Below are 21,890 nucleotides of genomic sequence, written 5' to 3'. Positions count from 1 at the left end.
CTCGCAGCTGGAGACACAGCTCTCCTCGCCCCCCCCCCCACACCCCACCGCCAAATATACACGCTCTGGGCTTTCTGTACCTGCTTTGTTCCCTACTCCAGAAGAGGCCAAGCTCAAGGGCCCACCTGAGACTGAAGGCACTTGTACATTCTCGTAGGTGAGTTCCTCATCTTCATCAGCCTCTGGGTCTGGAGAGGAGAGAAAAGGTGGAGGTGGGGGTAGGGTCATGAAGGAGCATAAGGCTGCAAAATCAAGAAGGTGCCTCTTCCACCCTTACCCTGTCCTAACCGGCTGGAGATGCTCTTCTTCAGGGGAGCCTTCACAAACCGCAGGTCTGCATAGGTGATGGCCTCAGCCATGGCCCTGAGCACCTCTGCTCCCACCCTTCTCCCCCTTCTTCCACTGGCCCCAAGTTTCCCTTGACACTCTCCCCTCTGTCTCTTCACACTCAGGCTCTGTGTTCCTTCTGTGACTGCACAGCTTAGTGCTTTGCCCTATGACTTCCAGTTACAAAAGAGGAAGATGTGAGCAAGTCTCCGACAGATGGGTTCAGTGAAGCGGACAGCATCCCTAAGCCTCTACCAGAGGGACAGCGATGGGAAACTGAGGTCCAGAACATGTGGGAAGAGGCTGGAGGTGTCACTGGATCACCACTCAGGTCCCTGTGTCCTTCCTGTGCTCCCCCTCCATGCACCCTAGACCCGCTTTGGCAGTACTGGGCTCTAAATGCCTATCCTCCTGATCATCTACCCTGATTCGCCCCATGCTCTTCTCTTGGCTGCTCTGTCCACGGGCTAATCTATGTGTTGTCAGAGCTCTTTTGTGCCCAACTAAACACAGAGGATCTCCTCAGTCACTGCTCTAGAATGGAACTCCATCCTCTCCATCACGTTGGGGTACCCTACTTTGGAGCTCTTGCTTCTCATCATCCTGGAGTTCCCGGCAGATACAGGCTCCCAGAAAGAGAACCTTGGTTTGGTGGGGCTCATTTCCCCATCAGTTTGGGGGCTGTCAGGGTAGACTCAGCTCCTCTCCAGCTGTAGTCCTTCAGAGCCACCAAGGACCTCACACATAGGAAGGTTCTTATTCCAAAGCCCTTCCTGACAATGTGACAGCCCTTTGGAGGATGCAGAGGATCTGGGTCCACAGGGCTTCTCTTCGATAAACTCCCAACAGACTCCCTCTTCACAAACTTTCCCTGGCCTTCTGGACCTTTGTTCCCTACCGATCACACGTTCGGCCAACAGCCCCTTCCTCATTCCCTCTTGCCCTCTGTTGGACTCGAGACAGCCAAGCTGGGTCCAGCAAGCTGAGTTCAGGAGGCAGAAGCTTGGGGATAGGCCTGGGTGGGGGGTGAGGATGAGGGACAACCCACAGTTTGTGCACTTTTGGAAAGTCCTGCAGCAGTGATCACTTCTAAACCCTTGTGGGGGGTCCGGGAGCAGGTGAACAGAGGAGTGGGGTGGAGGTAAAGAAGGGCCGCCGCGTCTGAGAAGGGAGGCAAGGACACAGAGCAGTGTTGGGGCTGAACTCACAGACTCTAGACCTGAGGTTTTGATATTTTCTTAGTTTGGTTTTAGTGTTTTCTCTTTCTTCTAGAGGTTTTCCTTAAAAAAAAAAAAAAAAGTCTCAACATTGCCCCTTTACACCCAGCCCCAAGCAAAAGGGGAGCATTCGTAGCAGAAGAACAGGGGCTGGGAGGCCCTCATGGGTGCCAAGGGCCTAGCTGAGAGGGAAACCAGTGGGGGAGGAGGGGGTGTTGAACAGTATTTCAAAGGTGCTCCCTAACGTGACCCCAAAGGGCTTACTTCCATGGGTGGGAAGAAGCTGGAACAAGATGAGGTATGTAGGCGGAAAAAACCACTTGTAGTAGGTAACATCTGCCCCCGCAGAACCTCTTCACACACTGCCACCTCTGTGCGGAGGAAAAAGGAAGGGGAAGGAGGTGCTCACCACACACCAACAGCCATCGTGTATGACTAGTGGGGTGTGGAGGGCGCTGTAATGGGCCCTGCAGGTCTGTTGAGAGCTCTGCCCAGCAGCATCCCACAGCCCACCCAGAAAAAGTGAGGTAGGAAATCACATTTGTCACCTGAGAAGAGGCAGGTATGTGCCTGTGTGAGTGTGCGCGTGTGTACTTGCACCCCCAGGTCTTTGCAGTCTGTCGGGGTATCTGTGTGAGGTGAGCATCTATGTCAAGGCCTGCTGGCAAGATTAAGCTCAGAGGGTTCTGTGGGCTGAAGGGTGCCTGTGAGAGCTGTTCTTTTGTCCCGTGGCAGGGAATGAGAGGCCATTTTCAGAAAAGTCTTAAAAGGTCATGGGGACAGATTACAGAAATATTTCTTTTTTAAGGCTCACTGTTTCCTAAGGTGTCCCTGCAGCTGTTAACCGTCCTTGCTTGATTAAAGTTTCCAACAACCTTATCGCCTCCCCCAGTCACCCTATCAGGACCTCCTACATATAACGGAGAATGGTGCGTGTTGGTGGCTCCCTGGGGGCCTCTGGGGTCTGTGAGAATGAGTGGGAGCACAGAGAGCAGCTGGTGACACGGGTGGGTGGGGGCGGTCAGGGGACTTGTATCTGTGGTGTATGGGGGCGGGGCAGTGTGTATATAGATCTGTTTTGCAGGAACATTTGCAGGAATTCAGTAAACTATAGATAATGTCCCAGTTTTCAGAACCAATACACAAGTGAACATGGCCTGGATGCCAGGTAAAACACCAAACCAAGTCTCCAGTATGTGCTCAAAAGAGAATCAATGGATATGCTGCCTAAATGGGACCATGGAGGGGCTTCAGGAGAGGGGGTACCCAAAGGCACCTGGAGTGAGCTAAACTGTGCCCCGGCAATGGCAGAGACAACCTCAGCGGTTGTGGCCTGTATCTCTGCCCTCCTTAGCTCTTTTGATGATGGTTATATGTCTCTTTATAACATTCTGCTTTCCCTTTCAATGCCTTCTTTTCTAAACAGGGTGTGAGAGTGGGATCCTTCATCCTCACGTGTGTCACATGGGGCCTTTGCAATATTGGCATTCATATTACCTTTTTTTTAATGTTTTATTTATTTTTGATACAGAAAGAGACAGAGCATGAGAGGGGGAGGGGCAGAGAGAGAGAGACACAGAATCGGAAGCAGGCTCCAGACTCCGAGCAGTCAGCACAGAGCCTGACGCAGGGCTCGAACCCACGAACATGAGATCATGACCCGAGCTGAAGTCGGAGGTCCAACTGACTGAGCCACCAGGCGCCCCTCATATTACCTTTCAAGATTGGATATCAGAGAGGAGGACTGTAACTCAGGCTGTGCCTCCACCTGCCTAAATATCAGGAGAGCGTGGGGGCTTTTAAGAGCTGAAAGGCCAGTGCTGTGCATTTCAGCTTTTCCAGGGCCATTCTGTCATATGAGCACAGACAGCCCGCTTCTTGCTCTCTCCTGGCCTCTCCACTGTTCCTTACAGGGACTGGGTTGTAAAGGTAGAGAAGAGGAGGGAGCCCGGCTTGAGGACATTGGGAAAGAAGTCCAGCCCACATCAAGAAGTCAAGGAAGTCTCCTGAGTCCCTGAAAATCAGGTTATATCCATCTTCATTACTTTAGTCCACTGGCTCTGGGAGGCCCTAATCTATAGACAGAGCACGGTGGGCAGAATAATGGCCTCTCCAAAATGTTCACACTTTAATCCCCAGAATCTGTGAATATGTTATTTTACTTGACAAAAATGTAAATGTGGTTAAGGACTTACTGAATTTGGTAAAACATCCAAGAGATGTTAAATAATGAGAATAATAGCAGGCATCTCTGTCTAAATGTTGATTTTAATGGAAATGGTTTTAATATTTCACCCTTGAGAACAATATTTGCTGTTAAGTTTGGGTTATATTTCAGCAGTTTCCCTCTTTTTATTTTTACTTAGATTTTTTTATTAGGAATTGTATTAAATTAGGCTGGCTCTAAATATTAAATATGGGAGGTTTTCTTCTTTTCCTATAGTTTTGACTAAATTAAATGCCTTGGAAGTTATCATTATTTAAGAATAGATTAAACTTAGCTCTGGTGCCATTTGAATGCAATCTTTTCCAAAAGTAGGTTTTTAATCACCTTTTTAATTCTAGTCTTTCCTAAGATAAGTTGAACAATTCAAGCTTTCTTCTTTTTTCTTGGGCCAATTTTGGTAATTTACATCTTTCCTAAAATGTATCCATTTCCTCTAAATTTTCAAGTTAGTTGATAAGGAATTTTAAGTTGCACATTTTTTATAAGCCTTTAATTCTTTCTTCTATCAGGATATTTTCTTTCTCATAACTAATATTGTCTATTTTTACTCCTTTTTTCTCTTTTCTTGTGCTTATAAGAGGTTTATTTTATTAGCCCTTTTAAAGAACTTTTTAAAATGTATGCTCTTTAGTATTTTTGTTGATTCTCCATTTCATTCATGTCAGCTTTTGATATTTCCTGATGATTTTTGGTTTCTTGTTCTTTTTGTAATCTATTGAAATTCCCTTTTTTTTTTCCTCTCTTTTTTTTTTAAACTTGCTATCTTTATAGCATTTGGGGCATATATAATACAGGGTAATTGAGAGGGTATCTGGTATTACGCTATTTTTATTTTTTCATTAAGCATTTAAATCTTGTAAATACTATAATTTTGTTCTTTTTTAAAACCAGCTTTACTGGGGTGCCTGAGTGGCTCAGTTGGTTAAGCAGCTGACTTTGGCTCAGGTCACGATCTCGTGGTTCGTGAGTTGGAGCCCCGCGTCAGGCTCTGGGTTGTGACAGCTCTGAGCCTGGACCCTGCTTCAGATTCTGTGTCTCCCTCTCTCTCTGTCCTCCTCTGCTCACTCTCTGTCTCTCAAAAATAAATAAATGTAAAAAAAATTTTTTTAACCAGCTTTACTGTAATTTACACACAGTAAATTTTATCAATTTTAAGTGTACAGTCCTAAGAGTTTTGACAAATGTATTCAGTCATGTAACCACCAGCACAATCGAGATACAGAAGATTCCCATCATCCCATCATCCTAAAAGTTCCCTTCTACCCCTTTGCAAGCAATCCTCAACCGTTTCCAGGCAGTAACTTCAATTCCCATTGTTGGATACCAGTATTACCACTGCTTTCTGTCTATCTACATGGTATCTCTTTCCAATATCTTTATTTTGAATCTTTATCATTTTGCCTTTTTTCTTTATTGTTTATCTATTTTTGAGAGAGAGAGAGAGAGAAGGAGTGCATGCAAGGGGCATAGAGAGAGGGAGATGGAAGACCTGAAGGAGGCTCCTTGCTGACAGACAACAATGTGCGGCTCGAACTCATGAACTGTGGGATCCTGATCTGAACCCAAGTAGGGCACTTAACGAACTGAGCCACCCAGGTTCCCTTGATCACTTTGCTTTAAGTATGTTTCTTCTAAGTAGCATTGACCAGAATTTGATTTATAACAAAGCCTTAGAGTCTTTTAATGGAAGAGTTCAGTCCCCTCATATTTACTCTACTGAGTGATATATTTGATTTATTTCCATTTTACTTGTTTTTGAATTTGTAGACATGGTTGTGAACCCCTCTTTACCTTTGTTGCATTGAATGAATGGCTGTTCATCCCATTTTCTCCTTGTTAATTTGGGGTTTGTCATTCTATTAATAGTTACCACCCTTTGCCCTTTTCTCTAAAATAGATGCACATGATTGTTCTAGTATGTGAAAACAAAACAACTATTTCCATCATACTTTACTTACCTTCTACTTCCTCCCCAACTCAATAAGAAATGGTCTTTAGATTACTTTCACTACCTTTCCTCCTGCTCCTCCCCCACTCGCATCCGTGGAACACTTACTTTGCCTTACCTTCACCACCTGATCCCAGAGTTTTCTTGAGATGATTTAGTCCCAATTAGAAGCTCCTTTACAATGGATGTATTCCTTCTGTTTCAAGAGTTTTAGCATTAAATGATGTGCTATACATATATAGAAATATAGATATAAATAATAGATCATGGTTCGTTGCACTCCACTGTTTTCTTTCCTCTTCCCTTGACCTTCCCCTGTCTTGAAGTCTGTTATAATTCATGTGTTGTTTCATTAGAGTCTTTTCTTAAAAGTATTTCTCAGATGAGATACTGAATATTTTTTACAAATCTTCAGATATCTTTCTTTCCTCCTTTGCTGGGTGGGTCCTGGCTGCAGGCCTTTTCTTCCATTAACTCTATTCGTTTTGCTGTCTTTTAAACTTCCAGAGTTGCACGTAAGAAGAAAGAACTTTCTTTCTGCTTGGAAACGTGTAAGATGTCCCTTATCCTCAGAGTTCAGGAATTTTAACCTGTAAAGAGATGTCTTTCTTCAGATCAGGGAAATTTCACCTATTATTTCATTATAACCTTTCCTCTCCTGTTCCTTTTCTCCTGGAACTCATAGAATTTGCAGGCTAAATCTCCTGGGTCTAGTTCAGTCTCCCATCTTTCACCACATAATCTGCATTTCCATATTTTTGCTACATGTTTTGAGATATTTCATCTGTTTAATTTTCTGGACCTCTTTTGGGGGTTAGGAGTAACCATCCTCTCCTTTGATTTATGTATGGAAATTTTTAGTGCTGATATCACATTTTCTAGCTCAGGTAAATCTTTTGTTTAACCTTCACACATATCTCTTCCAGGCTCCCATTCAGTCAGAGATTCATTTGTTTCCTCCAGCAGGTCTCTCTGCCCACTGGTTTGCCTGCATTCTCCTGACCTCAAAAGCTGAGAAATTTAATCCACCATTAGTTTTTTAGAGAGCTGGAGAGACTCAGCAAAGCCATTGATTGTTCCTGGGAAGGCGGCTGTTTCTGGAACTTGCTGCCTTCCCGAAGGTCCTTGTTCTTGGCTCTGAGGCTATTCTCCAGAAACTGGTCTGCAGGAAATTCTCTCTGCCAGGAACTCAACAGAGCCCCTTTAAAGTTCATCCTCTCTAGCTGGGAGTTGTCAGATGGACTGTGGAAGGGAGCGGGTTTCCATATACTGAGACTCCCCTTGATCTAAGTAGTGTAAGTATTATCGACAGGTACAGTGATAATCACCAAAAGACTTAAAAACAGAAGCCATTAATAATAGGTGACTCTGGGAACTACAACTGGCAGTAGGAATGGGCTGAGGGAAGAGCCTTTTACTCCCCCCTCCCCCACTCAGTGCTAAGTTTTCTTAACTTCGGCACTTTTTAAATTTTTTATTATTATTTATTTATTTGTTTATTTATTTTCTTTCTTTCTTTTTTAAATTATTTATTTCTCAGTTTACATCCAAGATAGTTAGCATATAGTGCAACAGTGATTTTAGGAGTAGATTCCTTGATGCCCCTTACCCGTTTAACCCATCCCCCCTCCCACAACCCCTCCAGTAACCTTCTGTTTGTTGTCTATATTTAAGAGTCTCTTCTGTTTTGTCCCCCTCCCTATTTTTATATTATTTTTGCTTACATTCCCTTATGTTCATCTGTTCTGTATCTTAAAGTCCTCATATGAGTGAAGTCATATGAAATTTGTCTTTCTCTGACTAATTCTGCTTAGCATAATATACTCTAGTTCCATCCATGTAGTTGCAAATGGCAAGATTTTATTCCTTTTGATTGCTGAGTAATACTCCAGTGTGTGTGTGTGTGTGTGTATGCCACATCTTCTTTATTCATTCATCTGTTGATGGACATTTGGGCTCTTTCCATACTTTGGCTATTGTTGATAGTGCTGCTATAAACATTGAGGTATGTGTGACCCTTCAAAACAGCACACCCTTGGATAAATACCAAGTAGTGCGTGGAATGCTGGGTCATAAGGTAGTTCTATTTTTAATTTTTTGAGAAACTTCCATACTGTTTTCCAGAACGGCTGCACCAGTTTGTGTTCCCACCAGCAGTGCAAAAGAGATCCTCTTTCTCTTCATCCTCGCCAACATCTGTCATTGCCTGAGTCGTTAATATTAGCCATTCTGACAGGAGTGAGGTGGTAGCTCATTGTGGTTTTGATTTGTATCTCCCTGATGGTGAGTGATGTTGAGTGTTTTTTCATGTGTCTGTTAGCCATCTGGATATCTTTTTTGAAGAAGTGTCTATTCACATCTTTTGCCCATTTCCTCAGTAGATTATTTGTTTTTTGGGTATTGAGTTTGATAAGTTCTTTATGGATTTTGGATACTAACCCTTTAGCTGATATGTCATTTGCAAATATCTTCTCCCATCCCGTCAGTTGCCTTTTAGTTTTGCTTATTGTTTCCTTCACTGTGCAGAAGTTTCTATTTTGATGAGGTCCCAATAGTTCATTTTTGCTTTTGTTTCCCTTGCCCCCAGAGATGTGTTGAGTAAGAAGTTGTTGTGGCCAAGGTCAAAGAGGTTTTTGCCTGCTTTCTTCTCAAGCATTTTGATGGCTTCCTGTCTTACATTTAGGTCTTTCATCCATTTTGAGTTTATTTTTGTGTATGGTGTAAGAAAGTGGTCCAAGTTCATTTTTCTGCATGTCGCTGTCCAGTTTTCCCAGCACCACTTGCTGAAGAGACTTTCTTTATTCCATTGGATAGCCTTTGCATATAGTTGGCCATATGTTTGTGGATCCATTTCTGGGTTCTCTATTCTGCTCCATTGATCTGAGGTGTCTGTTTTTGTGCCAGTATATTTATTTTCTAACATTTATTTATTTTTTGAGAGAGAGAGAGAGAGAGAGACAGAGGGTGAGCAGGGGAGGGGCAGAGAGAGGGAAAACACAGAATCTGAAGCAGGCTCCAGGCTCTCTGCTGTTAGCACAGAGCCTGATGTGGGGCTCAAACTCATGAATCGTGAGATCACAACCTGAGCCAAAGTCAGACACTTAAACCTACTGAGCCACGCAGGCATCCCAGCACTTTTTAAAAAAAATTATGGAAAATAAATAAATAAGGGGCACCCAGGTGGTTCAGTTGGCTGAGTGTCCAACTTCAGCTCAGGTCATGATCTCACAGTTCATGAGTTCAAGCCCCATGCTGGGCTGTGTGCTGACAGCTCAGAGCCTGGAGCCTGCTTCAGATTCTGTGTGTGTCTCTCTCTGTCCCTCCCCTGCTCATGCTCTCTCTGTCACAAAAATAAAATAAACATTAAAAAATTTTTAACTTAAAAAATAAGTAAGTAAATTAAAAATGCTTATTTATTTTTGAGGGAGAGAGAGCAAGTTCACTTGAGTAGGGATGGGGTAGAGAGAGAGGGGGACAGAGGATCTGAAGTGGGCTCTGCGCTGACAGCAGAGAGCCCGATGCCGGGCAAAACTCGCAAACCGCAAGATTATGACCTTAGTCAAAGTTGGACGCTCAACCGACTCGGCCACCCTAGTGCCCCTGACCCTCACCACTTGTAACTCTTGGGGACAGAAATTCTGTATGATGAATGGCTGACCTGTGTGTCGTAGGATGTTCAACAGCATCACTGGCTTCTACCCACTATGTATCAACAGCACTCGGTCCCCAGCTGTGACAACTAAACATGTCTCTGAATGTTGCCAAGTGTCTCCCAGGGGGCAGAGTCACTTCTGGTTGAGAACCACTGTTGTATACCTTTCAGTTCTATTTGATTGTTTTAACACATGTGCTCACACTATTCCTATAATTAAATATTTAACTGAGATCATGAGTCAGGGGAGAAAATATGAAGCTGTTATGAGGAAGCAAAAACAAGAAATAGAGAATTTATAATGGAGGCTGAGGAAGCAAGTTAGCAAAGTGGGGAAAAAGTAGGAATAAAAGAAGCAGAAACCCTGTCAGAGAGAGTATCTGAGCTGTGGGACAGGAGGGGCAGGAGTGGGAAGACCCACACACTCCTTTTTCTGAAGTCCCCAGTGATGCTGAGCTTTGAGATCTGAAATCCAATAACAGTCTGCAGAGACCCAGACATACCATAGCCACTGTTCTGTGATTCCCACTCCAGTTGGCTTCCTAATTGCCCCAGGTGTCCTAAAAATAAACACCCCTTCACTTTTAAGCCAGGCTAAAGGAGTCTATTCCTTACAAACAAAGCCCGTAGACTTGGTGCCCAATGAGGAGATGGGCTCTCCGCTGTGTGTGCCAGTGCTATGTTCACTGCTTAACAGAATACTTTAAGAGGGATTCTGTTTGGGTGCCTGGGTGGCTCAGTTGATTAAGCATCTGACTCTTGATTTTGGCTCAGGTCATGATCCTAGGGTCGTGAGATCAAGCCCTGCATCAGGCTCTGCTCTGAGCATGGAGCCTGCTTAAGATTTTCTCTCTCCTCTGAGCATGGAGCCTGCTTAAGATTTTCTCTCTCCTCTTCCTCCCCTCTCCCCCACTCACACTTTCACACCCTCTCTAAAAAAAAAAAAAAAAAAAAAAAAAGTAAATTTAAAAGAGAGAGACTCTGCTCAAGCAAAACAGTGGGAATGATGACTAGGCTTCACATAAGGTCTGTAAGAGTAACTCTAGAAAGCTTTTCCTGGGAAGGGGGAAAAATAAAGACTTAGGCTATCCATCAGAGTTGTCATGTATGGGAGAGAGAAGAGTGATTGTATGATTGTAGCTCAGGAGGCAGAATTGATGACAAAATAACAGGGAGGCAGATTTCGGCTCCAAATTAAAAAAAAAAAAGTTCTCTCAAGAAAAGAAAGACTGGAAAGGAGCGAAGGAGTGCTTGGTAAGGTAGTGAGGTCCCTATTTCTGTAAATGTTTAAGAAGAAAGTGGTGGGGTGGTTCCTGCAGTGGGTGTAAGCTTGGGCCAGATCTGTCAGCCTCCTCCCAGCTATAGAATTCTAGTTATTTAAAAGCCTGGAAAGGGGTACCTGCGTAGCTCAGTCGGTTAAGTGTCTGGCTTCGGCTCAGGTCATGATCTCATGGTTCGTGGGTTTGAGCCCCGCGTTGGGCTCTGTGCTGACAGCTAGCTCAGAGCCTGGAGCCTGCTTGAATTCTGTGTCTCCCGCTCTCTCTCTGACCCTCCCCTGCTCACGCTGCCTCTCTCTGTCTCTCCATAAATAAAAACTATTACAAAAATATTAAAAGCCTGGAAAGAGGCATATAATAGGCAAAATATTTTAGGGTCAAATGGCACAATAGTACATTTAAGTAAGTCAGAGGAGGGTAGCTGGTGGAGGAGTTGAGCCATAAGGGAAGAAAGATCTCAGAGGTTCAGCATCTTTCACTGGCCCTGGTGTACTGGTCTTTCCCCCACAGCATTAGTCAGAACTCGTGGTTGCAAGAGATAGAAAATCTAACTTAAAATGACTTATGCAAACAAAAAAAAAAAAGAGAGAGAGAGAGAGAGAGAATGCATTAGGTTATATAACCAAAAAGTTGATAAGGCAGATCTAGCTCTGGTCATGTCTGGATCCAAGGTTCAAATGAAGTTATTAAGACTTGGCTTCTCTCCATGTCCCAGGTCTGTTTCCCTCCTCATAGCCAAAACAAGCGTGGAAGTTTAGACTCCTCTTTAAGGAGTACAGAGCAAGGCCAAGGGCGGGAAAAGTCTTGGGTGGATGGCTTCCTACGCCCGGCCCCACCTATAAGTAATTCCTTAAGAACTTATAATCTTTGAGCATTTGTTGGTCCCAAAGACTTTTCCTTTTTGGGTCTTAGGCTTATCCTCTATCCTCTTAGCTGGAATTTCAGGAAGAGGGTGAAAGCTGGGACTCCAGAGGGCTCTTGTGGCTTCACCTAATGATCTGCCCCTGGGAATTTCCCAGAAATAGGGCACTCCTTATGGCTGGAATCATACACCAGTCAGGGAAAGAAGACCACTAAGGAATGCACTCCTGGAGCTACAGAAGGGAAAAGAACTACCACGTATTTGGGAAAGGAGTTGACCAGCTAGAGAGATGAGGCATGGGATTCCTCTGAAGGTGTCTGAGGTGGATCGAGCTTCCCCAATTTGTTTCCTAGATACAGGGATCAGTAAGTTGCCACAGCCCTGGCCTGAGGGCCTGAGGGCCTATGCTAGGGCGTGAACCTCAGCGATAGACAAGACACTGAGAAAAATTGAAAGGTTGTAGGGAAGAGAGACGGCAGAAGATCCAGGCTTCGGAAGGAAAACAAATTTCGAATCGCACCCAGCTCCAGTGAGGTCGCTATGTTCCTCGAACGCGGGAGGCGCTGTTCAGGGAACCGCAAGCTCAGCGAAGTTAAAGGGTAAACCTGGGATATAGGTACGATGGAGGCTGGGGCGGGGGTGGCGGGGGAAAGAAGGGGAACAGGGAACGGGACGGGCGGGACTACATTTCCCAGCATGCCACGGACCGAGCAGCTTTACACATGCGCAGAGGTCGTGGCAGGGTCGCATGGCGCCTGGCGGGGGCGCTCGGGGTTTGGTAGTGAGCTGGCGGAGACCTCAGCAAACACGGGAAGTTGGTTTTGGGGCGGAGTTTAAGGCCTGGGTTGGTGGTGTTGATGGCTCGGCTGCAATTTCCGGCTCGTCGCAGGTGGTTGGTGGGACCTCAGACCCCTTCTCTTCCAAATTCAGGCTCTCAAATCCCACAGGCCGCGGACACATTGGGCAGTCTTCAGACTAACAATTCCCCAAACTCTACCTCCTGCTGCCAGTAGTTCCCTGCATCCTCTGCGAGCCCCCGAAGCCACCTTCCCTCCCACACAGCTTCAGCTGCCTGCTCTTTACTGTGACCGGGGCCTCTTTTGGGGGGGGGGGGTCCCTGTTGGAGTCCCCAGAGGTCCAGAAACCTCGGGGCATTTTGGTTATTCTGTGTGTGTGTGCAGAGGGTCCCCGTGTCACTGGGACCACCAGGCTGGACTTAGGCGCACCGTTCCCTCCTCTGGTTTTCTCTGAGACTGTGAGTGGGAAGGAGAGAAGTTCGGAAGTAGAAGCCTTGGTTTCAACTGTCTTCTACCTGTGAAACCTCTCAAATGTCTCTCAAGCCACACTTGCCTCTTCAGAGGCCCTAGGAAAATGGGGTTGTGGTAGACCTGAGGTTGTAGCTGGTGGCAGCGCAGTCATAGAGGCCATGGGGAGAGTAGGTCAGGGGCTGGTGAGCTCTGAGTGCACATCCTGACGATGTTCTAGTCACAGCAAGTACAGCTTGAGGAGCTGGGCTCTCGTCTCCACCCCAGCACTCACCTTGGCACAGACCCTCTTGGTCCCTCTTCCCTACTTAAGACTGCCCCAGAAGTGCTCTGTGAGCAAAGTTCACACCCCTACAATGTGAGGCCTGTTGCACACTGATAAAAATCTAAACACTTTCTGAGACATAGAAGTTTTATTTGAAAACCTGGGGACACGACAGAGGCAGCAGGATGTGGACTGGTATTTTCCTGCCAGTGTTCTCAGATAAGAAGCCAGGCTTGGGTTCCTCATGTCACTAGGTTCCAGGATCCCTCTAGACCATGGGCTCCTAACAAGTATACCCATCCTTGTCCTCTCAGGCTGTTCCCCCCTTCCACCACTGCCCACTTCTTGTGTCTGAAGGGACACAAGTGTTAGGGGTAGACTTTAAGGGAGGGGGAGTGGCGAGGATCTGCTTAAAATCCACAAGAAGGAGGAAGTGAGAACCTAGGGAGCTTGGGGCATTAGAGGAATAGATGGGGAGAGGTGGATGAAAGGGGGCCACTACCTTTGTTTCCTTCATCCCCAAGAAACTGGGGACCTGCTTACTGTTCCCCTGAGATGCATCCCTCATAGCTCAGATAGGAAGTTTGGGGAATGGTACCTCCTGTGACTGGGCAATGGCTGCATGTCTTTGGCGGGGGCAGGGGGCAGGGTGCTGGGAAACAGTCATGCCAGGGACAGGGTAGCAGTAGCCCCTGCAACAGAGGAGGCTGGGGCGATGCTTGTTGCACTCTGCCAGGCCCTCCATCTCAGCTGGGTGCAGGCTGGCTGTTGGCATAAGCCTGGTCTGGGAAGGAAGCCCGTGCTCTGCGAGTTTGGGCACACACTGAGGCGTAGAGCTCAGGCTCAGGGCCTGAGGCCTGGGGCTTTGGCTCTGAATCCAGCACCACCTCTGAGTACTTAATAGGGGTTCCAGGGCTGGGGATACGGCCCTGAGAAGGCCGCAACTGCAGGCTGGTATAGCACATCGGTTCCTCTGCAGCCTAGAAATTCAAAGCTGTTAGAAGCTCACTGGACCCTTGGAAAAGCCCCCACTTCCTTCCCTCCCCTCTTCCTCTGCCACAAATGACTCACCGTGCTGGGGCCTCTAGGTGTTGGATCCTGCTGATCTGGCCCCGGTTCCTGAGACAGCCGACCTGGGGCAGGGAACAGTAGTAACCTGGTTACTTCTTGTTCCTCCTCCTGCAGTCCCTTTTCCCACCCACCCAGGACGTGCGTGGCCTTTGTGCCCCTCCCCTCTGTCATCTTCCTACCAGTCTGAAGATAATGCAGGTTCCCATATAGGGGGACCTCTTCCAAAGACCCTCCAGAGCTGCAAGACAGAGATTAGAGGATAAGTGGGGACTTCTTGGTAAGGAGAGACTCTTGATCACCTATCTCTGTTGTCCCCTACTCACTGTCCCAGTCCTGGATGGCTCCTGCTTCCGCCACTCGTCCATCGGCACAAATGTGCAGCCAGTGAGATGAGAAGCAGCAACATCACAGCCCCTAAGAGGGTCCACAGTCCCCAGGCCCCGCTAATGGAGGGGATTCCTGTGGATGCCAGAGGATGGAGGGCATTACTGCCCAACCCATCCCTCCAGGTCCTAGCAAGTGACCCCTCCCCCTGCCCCTGCCCCGCCCAGCTCACCGGGTGCTAGCAGTTCCAAAGTGCAATTGTTACCACTGCTCATCATGACTGCTGATGTGGGAGCTGAGTCTGCGAGTCCTGCACCGAGGGGTCTGTCTGGTTTATGACCTGTTAGCTGCTGCAGGCCCCTTTTACTCTCATCCCTCCCTGGGCTTGGCACCCACAGCTCAGCATCTCCAGTACTGGTGGTGGCAGAGTCACTGGTTTCCGGGGAGGAAGGGGGAGGGGATTGATGAGTGAAAGAACAAAGACACCGCCCTGTGCCTGCACCTGCGCCACCCAGCAGTTTCCAGGCTTCCTCCCCCACCCCTTGTGGCCCTGTAGCCCCTTTGGCCAGAGGAGAGGCAGGCCTGAGATTACTGTGCCACTGTGCAGGTGAGCCCATAAAGACTCCCAAGGGACAAAGTAGCATGAGGCAGGACCAACAAGACAAGGAAGCCATGCCTTACGACAGAGATTCCCTTCTGCCACAGGTGTCTGCCTTTTCTCCAACCCTGAGACCCATGAGAGAGAATGTATTTCTCACTGAGCATGCTATAAAGATGAATGGGACAGGGAGGCCTCCCGCTACCTACAATCCCACCCCACCCTAAGGCTGACTAGGGGATAAGATCACCATTGTCGTTCTTATTATTACTGGTATAATAGTTTAGGGGATAGAGGAAACTTAAATTCCTTGCTCCTGGCCCACTTCATCCAAACTGTCTATAAGAACTGCCAGTCCTTTGGGGCACCTGGGTGGCTCAGTTGGTTAAGCATCTGACTTTGGCTCAGGTCATGATCTCATAGTCCATGGGTTCAAGCCCTGTGTCAGGTTCTGTGCTGACAGCTCAGCCAGCTTCAGATTCTGTGCCTCCCTCTCTCTCTGCCTTTACCTCGCTCACTCTCTGTCTCTCAAAATAAAAATAAAGATATAAAAAAAAATTTAAGAACTGTCAAACCTAAAAGTTAGTTGAATTATAGAAACCTCTGCCTATCCTGGGAAGCTGAGCCATGTCTTTTCACTTGTTCACTTCAGGGAGTAGAGTACTTGCCCTGCCCATATAGACCGACCACATGGGCTACTATTGATGTGGGAAGAAGGATTTCAAGTTCCTTAGACCAGAGGTCAGTGATATGTCTGGCAATAGTGGGCCCAAATTCCCTAAAGGCAAAGATCAGTTGAAGACCATTTATCATATTATTCCTGTCCTGAACCACATGTTTACATTGACTGTGCCAACTGGCTTAGGTTCAAGGTTTGAACTACAGTACTCTGCAGCCAGGCTGCCTCTTGATAGTCAGCTAGACTATGACAACTCCCCTGATTGTGGGTCTCTCCTCCCTGCCTTACCCCCTACATTCCTGGAAGAACAAGAAGATACACTCCTATTTCATTCATTTAGTTAACATACATGTACCTCATTTAAGCCACACGTGCTGATTGCTTGCTTATATGCCAAGCTTTGGAGATAAAATTGTGAGTGGGATATGGTTTCCTTCCTCAAAGTGCTCTTGATCTAATTAGGAACATAACTCTATGTATCCGAGACAACTAAAAGGCAGCGTGGAACACAGGGAAACTATCCAAGTCTGCCTGGAGAAGTCCTGCGTGGAAGAGCGGGGGTTGGGGTGATAAGAGGTACCTGATAGGGAGACAGAAAAGAGTTGGAATCTTTGACTTGCCTCTTACCTGTATTGTACCTGATTAACTTACTTAACCTTCCTGAACCTTTGTTTCATAATTCTTTAAAAGAGCTTAATTATATTTACCTCTTGGGTCATATTTCTTTCAACAAGGATTCATTGAATGCCCACTAGTACCAGGTGCTATACTTAGCTATAGGAATAAAATGATAAAGAAAAGAAATATGGCTTCTGCTCTCCTGCAATTTATAGTCTAGTAATATTTTCTTTTCATAAGTAATTTTCATAGATTAATTGATTTTTAATTAACTGATTTTTATGAACCAAAGTGAATTTTCCCCCCCGTTTTCTTAAGACATAATTGACATGTGATAGTGGTTTTGATAAGGGAAACAAAGGCAAGAAAAATGTAGTTCAAGTTTCCTTACAGCTTGCAAGCCTACTCATACACACCTGAAACATGCAGAGTGTGACCTTCCTCAAAGAACTTGTAGCTGCCTTAGTGCCTTAAAGTTTGTTTTATTAAACACTAAAAGTGACCTTACTTATCTTAACAGCAACTAGCCCCTCAAGGTCCTGAAAGCCTTGCTTCAAAATTCCTTAGAAACTTCCTTTATTTCTATCCCCCTTTCCTCCCGAACTTAAAAGTATATAATCAGTCACTCCTTAATCAGAGTACAGCTCTTTCTGCACCAACCCCCATACTATAATAAAATCACCTTTTTGCACCAAAAATGTCTCAAGAGTTCTCTCTTAGCTGTATGCTCATGAACCCCACTTCAAATTTCATCAATTTGAAGAAAGTACAGTGGCTGCACTAATGAATTAGGAGTTAAGGGTTCTGAATGAAGAAAACACTTGAGATCTGAAGGTTGTACATATAGATATTAACTGCACAGAAAGGAAATCTCAGTGGAAGGTGCCCAAGCGTTATAATTTCAAGTGCCTGGCTCAAAGAAGCTGCTTAAGTTAAAATCACTAGTAAGTAGGCACAATTCTAAGCATTTCACTTGAATTATCCCACTTAATCATTAAAACAGCAATGAGGTACATCTGTATTATCATTATTTCCATTCCTCAGAGTAGAAACTAAGGCATAGAGAGAAATTAAGTAACTCGATCAAAGTCATTTAGTTTTCGTAGGGGAGGCAGGATTCTAGTCCAGGCAATCAGTCCATATTCTACGGTGTGTCATGCTACACAACAAATGGTGGCTATCGCAGGCATTTTTGCCCACTGGAGAAGGTAGGGAAGAGGAGGTCCTCGCAGGAAGAGGGAATTGCAAAAAATATATATATATATATAATAGTGATACAAAAAATGTGTTGGGGCCCCTGGCGTGTCTGTCCTTAAGTCATGGAGTCTTGATTTTGGCTCAGCTTCATGATCTCACGGTTCATGGGTTTGAACCTTAGGAGCCTGCTTGGATTTCTCTCTCTCTTCTCTTTTGCCACTCCCCTGGTCGTGTGGTAAACCACACGAGGAAGAGGTGTTTCAGTGGCTACAGGGGCCCTTCAAGAGCCCGGCTGAGTGGGCCTAGTCGATGATCCCACCGCGTCCCAGCCCAGCTAAGGGCTAGTCTGTGGCCTCTTCCGGCCTAGGAGATGCCAGGTTGATCCCCGACGCGTCTCCGGCCAGCCAAAGGTTAGGCATTTCTTTTTTTTTCTTTTCTTTTCTTTTTTTTTTTTTTGTTTTTGTGTGCAATCTTTATTCCAAATATTTGTTAAAATACCATTACGTTATTCCACTCAGGACAAAAGCAAAAACCACCCCCTGCAGAAACTTTGGAACTATGTACAGAACTTTACAGAACAGAGGACAATGCTTTGAAAGCTGACTGCGGACCAGAGGATGGAGTTCTGAGTGGGCTCAACGAAGAAAAGGCAATCGGGGAGGGAAGGTGCCCGTCTGAATGAAACTTCAACTTCCATCAGGGAAAGTCTTGTGATGTTTAGACTGGAGGCTGTTTTTGGAAGGTTCAAGCACAGCACAGGGAGTTCCATGTGTCTATTTGGCTATACCCCTGGTTGAGGGGCCATTAGATCGTTGTCACTCAGATTCCTGGCCAGCCAAACGCCCGCAGCAAAAACTCCCAAATTGAGGATCAAGTTCCTCCGAAAATCGTACCTGTCGGTGGCGAAGCGGTAGACGCCCCGAAGCCAATCTCCCACTTTGTCCGGAATTTCGGGAGCTTCATTTGCCCTGGCTGGGGCGCTCACGCCGATCCCACTGGAAGCCATAGTAGCACCCCAAGGTTAGGCATTTCTAAAAATGAACAGCCGCACTGAGAATGAGCCCCGTGTGGTTAGCGCGCAGAAGCGCACTGCCTGCGTAACTGTAAGAGCTGACTGATGACGCCCCTGCAACACGCCGCTCAGCTCGCCCTACACGGGGTCGCTTCTTGGCGGACTTTAACGTGAGAAGCAGGGGAAGTCTCCGTGCGCGCGCACGTGGCACTCTCTGCCATTGGTCCGGGGACTTTCCCCTAGGCATAGAATAAGGAACTAGTCCCCCGTTTGTAGCCTAGGAAACAGGCCTTCAGCACGAACTGTGTTTAACTGCTCCGCATCAGACCTTTTATAGGTCCAATATAATATTCATCTTATGATTAGGGTGAATAGGTTGGTAGCATAAGAAATAGAAACGACCTCCCAGCATAATCTTAAAAGGCTATAGACTTCTAGAAGCTTCCTGATTAATAGAATTTCTAACTAGATAAGGAATGAATTAATTTAAGAAAGCTGGGCAAAGGTTCTATGCTAATAAGCCTGCCCCGCCCCTCGGTGTGTGGGCGGGGCCTACCACTGCAGGGCTCGGAGCCGGACCCACACACCGCTCTGCGTACGCATGCGTACTGGGGTTCCCGGACTACGCTGGCTCCGCCCGGAGCCGTCACTCTGGTCTGCAATGGCGGACTCAGTTTCACGTGTGGGTGTGTTGGGGTTGCTACTTTTGTCTGCACTGACCGGGGTCCTCGGAGACCGCCCCAGCCCCGACATCCGGGCACACCCAGGTATCAGTGAGGGCTACTGGAGGGAGGCTAGGACTGCCCACGGGTCCCAGGCCCCAGCTCTACTGACCCGCCTCTGCCCTCCTCCCCAGGAGACACCCTCCAGGTTGGCCGTGGGGCCGCGGAACCCCGGCGACGGCCGCCGCCCAAGGACCAGCGCGAGCGGGCCCGGGCCGGGGCTCTGCCTTTGGGGGCGCTGTACACCGCAGCTGTCGTGGCTTTTGTGCTGTACAAGTGTTTGCAGGTGCGGGACGACCATGGGTGGGGATACCCCGGGCCTGAATTTCCCATGGGGGCGCTGTGGTAACATGAACAAGACACATTTCCGTCAATCCGTTAAACGAATGTAGTAGAGTTCCTCGGCTTTCCAACATTATGGGGTTATTTTAAGCATCCAGCGAGGTAGCGAGTGTGAAGGGCGTTTGGTGAACTGTAAATAAATAACGACCACCACCATTAATTGTCCCGACAATACAATGAGAGATAAAGCCACTTGCTCAAAGTCCCCGAGAGGAAGTAGTAAGTGGTAGGGCTGGGATTCGAACCCAACAACTAAATGCCCGTACTACAGAAGTGTGGCTCTTGGTAGGATTCAATCTTGGCACCAGATGTGGATTGCTGTAGCCACGGTGTTCAGGTACCAAGCCTCTCGTGTTCACCTTAGAAAGGAGGCCCTGAAATGTGAACTGACAGAACATTTTAGTGTACCGAAACGGCTGAAATGGAAAGTAGTAACTCCCAGGGCTCTATCTTAATTTGCATTGGGAAATAGAGGGCTGAACCCATTTGGAGAGGATACGAAATTAAGGATAGCTAATCATAATTCCAAATAAAACCATGGACAGGCCAGGATGAGGGCCTGGATTTAATGATGAAATTTAATGAGAATTGATCATCTATTCTATTTTTGGACCTAAGTACTGTCTGGAAGAAACCTAACTTAGCGGTTTATTAGTTGAATAATAAAGTTCAGTTGTGTGATGTGACAACCCACTTCCCAAATCAATGCTAGGAACAAAGTATTGCACCTTATCTTCTCATCAGAACATACCTGGAGGATTTTATTCTTAATTAAGTTGCTACTTAAGAGTATTATGTGGTCAGTAGAGCAACCAGAGAAAATCATGTCAAATGAGCACCAAATGAATAAAATTGGCAATGTTCTACCAGAGAGAGAAGACATGGGGAAGGGGAGTGGGCAGGGACCATTGTCTTCACATTCCTGAGTGTCTATGAGGCTGAAAGGACAGGATTTTGGAAGACACCGTGGAAAGAAGGGACATGAAGGACAAGTTTTGGTTTTGTATAAAACTAACAACCAGAGCTTTAGCAAACTGGAGAGAACTGCTCATTCCTGGAGGGGTTTCATTAGACTCAATGACTGTGGGGGGGCAAACTCACCTATTGCTTCAGGTCCCAAGTGAGGAGCTGGACTAGATGTGATTGTGATTCTCTGAAGTAAAACCCCATGGCTCTCTCTACAAATTATCCACCTCTCACTGGCTTTGGAGACTGAGGTGATGGAGAACCTTGTTGTTGCAGTTTAGCCCTCTCCTTCTTCTACAGCAGGGGAAAGAGGACACTGCTGTTCTCCAAGAGGAGGCAGGCAAGAAAGAATCACTGCAGTCAGGTGGGTTTCGCACAAGTCTGTGTTTGGTGGGGGATTAGGAGACAGCAGAAGGTGGAAGTAACCATTGCTCTCCTTTTCTCCCTTACCCCCAGAGCAACAGTTGGCCCAGTTGACACAACAGCTGGCCCAGACAGAGCAACACCTGAACAATCTGATGGCTCAGCTGGACCCCCTTTTTGAACGGTAAGAAGAGCAATGAGCCTGTGGCCAGGGGAACTTGTGATAGGTGGAAGAGGTGGGGACACTTTTGGGGTACCTCTGAGTGGATATTTCTGCAGTGTGACTACCCTGGCTGGAGCCCAGCAGGAGCTTCTGAACATGAAGCTTCAGACCATCCACCAGCTGCTACAAGAGAGCAAGCCAAACCAGGGTGTGGAAGTTTCAGAACCAGGTAAAAGGTTGGGAGGGGAGTTTGGTGGAGGTAGTGACAGTTTCTGAGACAGGAATGTGCCTGATCTTTCCCCTCACAGAGGCCGGCGTACCCTTTCGTGAGGACTTATGTATAGAGAAGGAGGAAGAGGAGATGGTGGAGGAGGCTGGTGACAGTCAGGCCTGGGAGGAGCCCGTGAACTGGAGCACAGAGACAAGGAACCTAGCTACTCCCTGGGAAGTGGAGCAGGGGCTACGGAGAAGATGCGGCAAAGCTGTGGGAGGGGCCGCCGTCCCAGCCCGTGCCTGGGAGGAGGAGCGACAGCTGAAGGTTTAGTAAAACAAAGTCCGTTCTTGTGACTGGATATTCCCGTGTGCTTTTTCCATTCCAGCTGGTCATACACACACCCATACTAGGTGCCCAAGAACAACTGGGCCTTCTTGAAAAGCTTCCCTTATTAGGACAAAACGAGGCCACCTTCCAGTGTGAGAGCTGATAGACAGAGGGAGCTCTAGTTCTTTTCCTTGTATCCCTGAGGCCACCACCATCATGCCAGCCTTCGGGCACAAAACCCCCTCTTGATCATA

At 46.8% G+C, this 21,890-nt stretch overlaps 3 protein-coding genes and 1 long non-coding RNA gene across 7 annotated transcripts in view; 2 read left to right on the top strand and 2 right to left on the bottom strand.

Annotated features, from left to right (window-relative positions):
- CD72 (CD72 molecule) overlaps positions 1–488 on the bottom strand; it is an 8,135-nt gene extending 7,647 nt beyond the window's left edge. Inside the window, exons 1-2 of one of the 3 annotated variants that reach the window (XM_029920889.1) lie at positions 278–488; positions 81–188 (exon numbers count right to left, since the gene is read on the bottom strand). In XM_029920889.1, coding sequence (XP_029776749.1) covers positions 81–188; positions 278–359 — 190 coding nt within the window. In that variant the 5' untranslated portion in view covers positions 360–488. The remainder of the gene's footprint in view (positions 1–80; positions 189–277) is intronic. The other 2 variants (XM_029920888.1, XM_029920890.1) reach the window with 2 other exon arrangements.
- Positions 43–2,420, top strand: LOC115276790. Its single transcript, XR_003902088.1, has 2 exons — positions 43–157; positions 453–2,420. It is a non-coding gene; the product is annotated as an uncharacterized LOC115276790 (long non-coding RNA).
- A 10,749-nt stretch (positions 2,421–13,169) lies between these two features.
- On the bottom strand, positions 13,170–18,837 carry SIT1 (signaling threshold regulating transmembrane adaptor 1). Its single transcript, XM_029920894.1, has 6 exons — positions 18,421–18,837; positions 14,668–14,867; positions 14,435–14,570; positions 14,291–14,349; positions 14,112–14,173; positions 13,170–14,020 (listed from the first exon to the last, which is right to left on the bottom strand). The coding sequence occupies exons 1-6, from the start codon at positions 18,531–18,533 to the stop codon at positions 13,787–13,789; spliced, it is 804 nt and encodes a 267-aa protein (XP_029776754.1). The 5' UTR covers positions 18,534–18,837; the 3' UTR covers positions 13,170–13,786.
- Positions 18,838–19,157: 320 nt separating this feature from the next.
- Positions 19,158–21,667, top strand: CCDC107 (coiled-coil domain containing 107). 2 transcript variants are annotated; one of them, XM_029920892.1, is made up of 6 exons: positions 19,158–19,306; positions 19,396–19,547; positions 20,846–20,933; positions 21,026–21,116; positions 21,212–21,324; positions 21,404–21,667. In XM_029920892.1, exons 1-6 carry the CDS (start codon positions 19,201–19,203, stop codon positions 21,637–21,639), a joined length of 786 nt encoding a protein of 261 aa, XP_029776752.1. In that variant the 5' UTR covers positions 19,158–19,200; the 3' UTR covers positions 21,640–21,667. The 2 variants fall into 2 exon arrangements, with proteins under 2 accessions (XP_029776752.1, XP_029776753.1); XM_029920893.1 differs by having other exon boundaries at positions 19,159–19,306; positions 20,870–20,933.
- Positions 21,668–21,890: the final 223 nt, after the last annotated feature.

The sequence above is a fragment of the Suricata suricatta genome, chromosome 13 (assembly GCF_006229205.1).
Source record: "Suricata suricatta isolate VVHF042 chromosome 13, meerkat_22Aug2017_6uvM2_HiC, whole genome shotgun sequence".
Lineage (NCBI taxonomy): Eukaryota > Metazoa > Chordata > Mammalia > Carnivora > Herpestidae > Suricata > Suricata suricatta.
Note: the sequence above shows the minus strand (reverse complement) of the source record. Positions and strands in the feature narration are given on the sequence as shown.

Coding starts and splice junctions, on each gene's coding strand:
- SIT1 (XM_029920894.1), bottom strand. CDS start 18,533: ATGGCTTCCAGTGGGATCGGCGTGAGCGCCCCAGCCAGGGCAAATGAA. Junction 14,350..14,434: donor AGCCATCCAGGACTGGGACA/GTGAGTAGGGGA, acceptor TCTGTCTTGCAG/CTCTGGAGGGTCTTTGGAAG. Junction 14,174..14,290: donor CCTGCATTATCTTCAGACTG/GTAGGAAGATGA, acceptor TCCCTGCCCCAG/GTCGGCTGTCTCAGGAACCG.
- CCDC107 (XM_029920892.1), top strand. CDS start 19,201: ATGGCGGACTCAGTTTCACGTGTGGGTGTGTTGGGGTTGCTACTTTTG. Junction 19,548..20,845: donor TGCTGTACAAGTGTTTGCAG/GTGCGGGACGAC, acceptor TTGTTGTTGCAG/TTTAGCCCTCTCCTTCTTCT. Junction 21,117..21,211: donor CTGGACCCCCTTTTTGAACG/GTAAGAAGAGCA, acceptor ATATTTCTGCAG/TGTGACTACCCTGGCTGGAG.